This window comes from Rhodamnia argentea, chromosome 1 (assembly GCF_020921035.1).
Source record: "Rhodamnia argentea isolate NSW1041297 chromosome 1, ASM2092103v1, whole genome shotgun sequence".
NCBI lineage: Eukaryota > Viridiplantae > Streptophyta > Magnoliopsida > Myrtales > Myrtaceae > Rhodamnia > Rhodamnia argentea.
This window is the reverse complement of record NC_063150.1, coordinates 29,583,530-29,590,678: the sequence shown is the minus strand read 5'-3', so window position 1 is coordinate 29,590,678 and position 7,149 is coordinate 29,583,530. Positions and strand designations below refer to the sequence as shown.

The following is a 7,149-nucleotide window of genomic DNA, read 5'->3' as shown; positions in this document are numbered from 1 at the left end:
TAGATAATAATTAATCCCTACAGAGCTACTGTCATGTACAACCCCATTCTTCGGGGCGGCTCTCTAGGACCAACAAAAGGGTAATAGGGTCGGGAAGGATTAATTCCTCAACTACTCCAAAAAGACTCTATATTGCCATAGCCCTCAGCATTAGCTCAAAGGAGGACCCTAAACTCCATCACTTCGGACCTGAAAAATATTAACCACGATGGGGTGAGATAAATCTTAGTGAGTCAACGCCTAAGCTCGGCTAAGGCGTTGATTCATCCCGAATGTCCTATTAACCAATCACATTTTATAGAGCAGATATTTCAACCACATGCAACTTACCCGCCAAGATACTACACGTATAAAACAAAGCAAATACGACATGACAGTCGCAATAATAATGCAGAAGCGACACGACGGTCGTGTTAAACAATCCAAATAACCCATGACGTGACAATCATAGCAATCAATCCACTGGCAATACATCATATCAATCCACACACGTAACAACGCTCGTAGTCCAATTATTGATTATTAAGGCCATTCGGCCAAGCACACTAGTCGATTAGTGCCGGCACACTAATCGCTTGGTGCTCTTTACGGCGGGACCAGGCATCGTCCCTTACTTCCGGCGATGGCATCCGATAGTCCGTGTGATTCCGATCGTCACGGCATAGATCTATCAAGAATCTCTATAAGGGCTTTGGTCCTTCACTAGCTGCGACCGGCATCCGATCGGTCAGAGTACAATGACTGTCGTGCATCCGATTCAATCAAAGAACAGTGATTGCCAGGGATATCTAACCAATCAAAAGACAATGATTGGCGGACCAACCATCGGGTGACCACACAAGCGTACCACATACCATTTGACTCTAGTCTTCACATTTAGCCACTTGCTCGTACGAGCAGGCTCATAGACTCGACCATAGGCCATTTCATTCCAAACATGCGACTTGAACCCACATATGGTCACACAGATACAAACATTATCCACCGGACTTTGCATCTATAAACAGAGTGCTCAACCCCAACAGTCAACCAATCAATCAACAATCGGTCAAAGCATTTAACGAAATAATCGATATAGACGATCGATCAAGCATAGTCAATCAAATCAATAATGCATATTTGATTCGATTGTACACATTTAATCCCAATTTGTGCATCAATTTAACAAGAATCAATCTAATTTAGCAATAATCAATCCCAACTCATCATTTGATCGTACGCTCATTTCTAGCTTATCGCTTGCGATCAAGCAATGACAATCATCCAATCACTCAATTTAATTCTAAATAGCCACAATCGAACTAACTTAACTGATTATGGCCATTTAACTCGAACCAAGGCTCCAACCTAAACCGGCCCTAATTAATCTACCTAAACACCCAAAATCTAATTAACTAAATTCGAATGCAATTAGCGTCCTAACCAAGGATTAGAGGTCAACTCACAATTAACGAGATGAGTACGGCAATGGTCCACGGAGCTTCGGCTCGAGGCAAGGCTCTCGGACCCGAACTTGGGACACGGCTCGGGCGTGATCGGCACAACTCACCGGCGCATGGGCACAATTTCTCAGCCACTTGGCCCACGGTCTCGGAACACTCGGAACACTTCCTCAAACATGACCTAGCTCACGGCCCGGGCTCTCGACACAAAATCTTTGACAAGGCACAGTACACGGCTCAAAGGCCCGGCACATGAGCTCGGACACATGGGCTCCCGACCCGGGACATGGCCCGAGCCACTCGGCGCAAAATCTCATCCCACGGCCCGAGTGAACCGGTTCATGGCCCAGCTCCACGACCCTCGAACAGGGCACACCGATGGAAAACAGAGCAGGCACGGACGAGGGCGGTTCTCGGCTCTTTGGGACGGCCAACGACCGGGATGGCGACCGGGGTTGGTGGTAGTGGCTTGAGGGTGTCGGGGACAGCAAGGATCAGGGCGGAGCAGCTCGGGATAGCCTCGACGGCTACTAGGATCGAAGCAAAATAGAAAGGAGGGAGAGAAACAGGGCGGCGACGCAGGGCAGGGTGTCCGGCTGTAGCTGCGACTTTGGGACGACTTGGCAATAGCGAGAGATGGTCGGAATAGGGCCAAGGGATGGCTGTGGTGGTTGAATGCCGGTTGAGCTGGTCGGAGGACGTTGAAAGAGCGGGCTACAACAACGGAGACAAAGCCAATGCGGAATAGGGCGGGAGAGTGTCGAGGCTGCCGATTCGAGGCTCCGGCGGCATTGCACGGCTTTTGGGATCCTCAAGCAGAGGTTAAGGGACAGTGGGGAGGTGTAGGTCGCGGTAGCCGGCAAAAATCTACAATGACAGCGGCCTCGTGAAGTAGAACGAGGGCGGAGCTGGCCGGGCGTAGAGTTAGAATAGGGCTGGCATCGGCTTCCTGCGGCTGTTCAGGGGCCCTACGGTGGCCGACGATGGACATGCAGTGGCCTGTTGTGGTGGTGGAGGGACGGTAAAACAGTGGCGATGGTGATGGTGCTCGGTGGTGGGGGTTGTCGTTGAAAAAGACAGAAGAAGAGGAAAGAGGGGTAGGGGAGTCGGTTGAATAGAAGAGAAAGAGAAAAAAAAAAGAGATAGGATTATTTGACTAGGGGGGCTTATTTGATAAGGTGGGGCCCGGGTTATAATTTTCTTTGTCTTGTAGTCAATAAAACCCTAGGGGCAAAACAGTAATTTCCAAGGTTGGCCTGGGGTAATTTGGTTATTTCACATCTAAAGGTAGTTCGGACATTGAATTTCTACGGCGTCACAGTACTATCAAGCTAAATCCTTCCAGCTTAGAGCTTATTTAGATAGTGATTATGGTGGATATATTGATTATAGAAAAAGCACTACAGGCTTTTTACTTTTCTTGTGTGATACTGCTTTCACATAGTCATTGAAGAAGCAACTAAGTGTTACTCTATAGACATGCGAAGCTGAATATGCATTCATGTGTTTGTCATGCAATATGGTTGAGAGGACTACTCAAAGAGATTTTGATAAAGCAGATGAGTTTACAAAGATTTTTGTCTATAATACTTCTGCTATTGCTTTTGAGAAAATCCAGTTTTTCATGAACAAACAAAATATATCGATGTTCGATATCACTTCATTCAAGAACAAGTGAGAGAAAGAAATTGAAGTCACACATGTGAAGACGGAAGATCAAATAATAGACATTTTTACTAAATCTCTCGAAGCTAATGCATTTCGGAAGTTCAAGAGTATGCTTGAAATGACTGATGGAAGAGAATTTGGTTTAAAAGGGAATATTAGCAATTAACCCAAATTCATAAATATTATTGATCTCAATGAATAGTTGTTGATGTCAATGTCTGTTCGGCTTCCAAGACTAGTTCAAGAATCAATAGGCTTTATTGTAGTATAGTTTCCAAGAGTATTTTCGTGTTCTAATGTCTTGTTAATGCTCTGTAAATGCATCATGACTGTTCATTTTTTAGGAATCTATCTTCTTGGAATGTTAAATACGTCTAAGAGTCATTTAAGAGTAAGTTCAAGAGTCATAAAACAAAAGAAATGGCCCATCGTCTCCCTCTCCTTCTTGAGTTGTGTGAGTCGCGATTATTTCACCTTCACCGTATCCCCATCAACTTATTGCCCATGTGCCTATTCAAAACTTTTTAAACACTGAAACTTCAACAACAATCAGTTTTTTCTGTTCTTTGACAAATAAAATTATGGGAATTATGAAGAATGTCATGACTTTAAATATTCTCTATGCGTGAAAAAGAACATGCTCCTTAGAAATTAAGGTAGAAGAGCTCCATTTTGTCATAACAAGCCTCTTTTTCCGTGGTTTCTTAACTTGACATATTGATTGTTTTTATTTATTTCCTTATCCTGAGTAATGTTCAAGGAGAATCTTATTTATGATAGTTTGTATATTGAAGAGTTTTGCAGATCATAATTCTGGGTAGAAGCCAGTCGTCCTTGGCGATAACATTGGAATGGATGAATCGTATAGGCTCGTGCAGTACATCTTTAGACCATGTTCGCATCGACCTAGTGGAGTTGGAGAACAAGTCAAGAATTACGCCTCCCTGAACGTGAATCTGAACTGCGCACTTGAAACAGTGAAGCAGAAATTAAAAGATGTAAATGCCATCGAAGAAGACCACTTCCATATCAGGTTAATGGGAAAGAGGAGAGGTCAAAGTAATGGGTATTTAAACTTAGCAGTTGTGGAACAATTCATATGTGGAGTACGAAATTAACTAACACGCTGGAGACTTGGTACCTGTCAGGTGTTGCTTATCATAGAAACTTAATAACAGGTCAACATCCGACCAAAAGAAAAAATACCAGGTCAACACTACTTGCATCTATAAAAGGGGATCACGTGTTCATGCAAGACATCTCACTCCTATCGGAAGCAAACAAAAGAAGAAGAAGATAATCCAAGCCTTAACTCTCCTGTCCAACACAGCAATGACGTTTCTTCCAACTAGCCTTCTCATCTTGGCTCTGGCAACCGCCACCGCCTCTGCCTTTGACCCGAGTCCTCTTCAGGACTTCTGCGTGGCCATCAATGAACCCGAAGGTTGGAGCTATGCTCTAGCGTCATCCGTGTAATCCTGTTCTTATAATGCTAAAAGAGCAACCCCAAAAAGTGTTTGTGCTTAGATAAGCCTCATAACATGAATTTCTGTTTCTTATGCAGTATTTGTGAATGGGAAGTTTTGCAAGGACCCAAAACAAGTCACAGCGGATGATTTTCTCTTTAAGGGGTTCAGATACCCAGGGAATACTGTGAACCCGCTTGGATCGAAAGTCACACCCGCTTTCGTCGACCAATTTCCAGGTCTCAACACTCTTGGCATTTCCATGGCTCGTATTGACTTCGCTCCTGGTGGCCTGAATCCTCCCCACACTCATCCTCGTGGGACAGAGATTCTGGTTGTTGCTGAGGGCACTCTGCTTGTCGGCTTCGTCACATCCAACCAATTAAACAACACCCTCTTCACCAAAGTGTTGTGCAAAGGGGATGTGTTTGTGTTCCCAATCGGTCTCATCCACTTCCAGCTGAACATTGGAAAGACCCCTGCACTGGCCTTTGCTTCTCTGAGCAGCCAGAACCCAGGAGTCATTACCATTGCTAACGCGGTATTCGGATCAAAGCCACCTATTTCGGCTGATGTGCTCACCAAGGCCTTCCAAGTGGACAAGAAGGTTGTTGACTACCTCCAGGCACAGTTTTGGTATGACAACAATTAAGTGGATACATTGACTTCCAAGTCGTCGGATTACCCCTGTATTACCCATACATGATTGCTGAGATTGATAATGGCTTCGTAATAAAAGGATTGCTCTCTGTGTAACTGATCATGAAAGAGTAATAAAAGATTCGTTCTTTATAAGCAACACTTGTTATTGCATCATTTTCAGTTGACAGATTGACAGATTATCTGAAGCACTGGGAGAAGAATTGGCCTCGCTCCATCCAAGCTGAACTTGAATCGTCATAGGACATCACAACAGTAGAGAAGAAGAAAAACAAAGATTTACATATTATTGAAGAAGTTCACCTCCATATCAGATACCACATAGGAGACTTGGTATAGCTATAGAACTGGAAGCGTTGCTTATCGCAGAAAATCAAATACCGGGTCAACACCACCATCATCTATAAAAAGGGGTCATGTCTCCATGCAAACATATACTCTCATCCCAAGCAAACAAAAGAAAAGGCAGATATCCAGGCCCTGACCAGCGACACCCTTGTCCACCACAATGAAGTTTCTTCCACTTAGCCTTCTACCTCTTGGCTCCAGCAACTGCCATCACTTTTGCCTATGAACCAAGTCCATCTTCAGGACTTGTGTGTGGCCATAAATGACCCAAAATGTTGGAGCTCTACTGAAGAATTTTCCGTATCGTTCTGTTTTGTTTATTGATGCTACAAGTACTTCTGCGAAAGGAGTTTCTGCTTAGATAAGCGTAACAACATGATTCTGTTTCTCATGCAGTATTTGTGAATGGAAAGTTTTGCAAGGACCCGAAACAGGTTACAGCGGATGATTTCCTATTTAAGGGGTTCAGATACCCTGGGAAGACTGCGAACCCGCTCAGATCGAAAGTCACACCTGCTTTTGTCAACCAATTTGCAGGACTCAACACTTTGGGCAAATTGGTCGCCGAAAAAAAAAAAAACGCTTTGGGCATTTCCATGGCTCGTATTGACTTCGCTCCAAGTGGCCTGAATCCTCCTCACACTCACCCTTGTGGGACCGAGATTCTGGATGTCATTGAGGGCACACTGCTTGTTGGCTTTGTCCCGTCCCACCAATTAAACAACACTCTTTTTACCAAAGTGTTGTACAAAGGAGATGTGTTTGTGTTTCCAATCGGTCTCTTCGACTTCCAGCTGAACATTGGAAAGACCCCTGCATTGGCCTTTGCTGCTCTGAGTGGCCAGAAGCCAGGAGTCACTGCCATTGCGAATGCAGTGTTTGGATCGAAGCCACCCATTTCAGCTGATGTTCTCACCAAGGCCTTCCAAGTGGATAAGAAGGTTGTTGACTACCTCCAGACGCAGTTTTGGCATGACAGCAACTAAACGGATGCACTTGCAGGACACATATCACCCTAGATGCTCCATATGTTATTGCTTCCATTAATAACATCTTCCCAATAAAGAACTGAGCAACAAAACATCATTCTTTTGCAAACTCTCCCTCCCTCTCTCTCTCTCTCTCTCTCGACAATCTCGGCCTTTAAAGATTCCTATCCCTGGCTGACTATAATCACATGCACTCGAGGGCTAGCTGCTCAAGTGTGCTGTGAAAATACTAGTGCAGTGACATGTATTAACATGAGCAGGGAGACGACTAAAATCTCAACAATTAGCAGTTGCATTGAACAGGCATAAGTTTAATTCCCATTACACCATCTAATGCCAGTGCAAATAACCCACACAATGAACTGACTAAAGGGACCTTCTGCCTCAAACTCCCTTATTAAGCTACTTTGTGGAGTTTTTCTAGGACTCGTCATTCGTTTCAGCATCTACACTCTTTTAATTGTCATGTGGTGGTTTGGTTTACCAGTTGCATCCTTAAGGCAAAGCACAAACACCAATTTTAGGGAAAAGTACATTAGAAGTGCCATAACTTGTGTACGGCGTTCACTTGAGTGC

General features: G+C 44.3%; 1 protein-coding gene and 1 pseudogene across 2 annotated transcripts; both read left to right on the top strand.

Moving 5' to 3' along the window:
* Positions 1 to 4,442: 4,442 nt before the first annotated feature.
* LOC115727367 (germin-like protein subfamily 1 member 7) lies at positions 4,443 to 5,259 on the top strand. Of its 2 annotated transcripts, none has more exons than XM_030657580.2 (2): positions 4,443 to 4,554; positions 4,675 to 5,259. In XM_030657580.2, the coding sequence occupies exons 1-2, from the start codon at positions 4,443 to 4,445 to the stop codon at positions 5,226 to 5,228; spliced, it is 666 nt and encodes a 221-aa protein (XP_030513440.1). In that variant the 3' UTR covers positions 5,229 to 5,259. The 2 variants fall into 2 exon arrangements, with proteins under 2 accessions (XP_030513440.1, XP_048140671.1); XM_048284714.1 differs by having other exon boundaries at positions 4,443 to 4,560.
* A 393-nt stretch (positions 5,260 to 5,652) lies between these two features.
* On the top strand, positions 5,653 to 6,570 carry LOC115727366 (annotated as a pseudogene).
* The last annotated feature ends 579 nt before the right edge of the window (positions 6,571 to 7,149 follow it).

What these genes read in the sequence shown, in the direction of transcription:
- LOC115727367 (XM_048284714.1), top strand. Translation starts at nt 4,443, where the DNA reads ATGACGTTTCTTCCAACTAGCCTTCTCATCTTGGCTCTGGCAACCGCC. An exon ending in CAATGAACCCGAAGGTTGGA is followed by an intron (nt 4,561 to 4,674) that starts GCTATGCTCTAG and finishes TTTCTTATGCAG; the next exon opens with TATTTGTGAATGGGAAGTTT.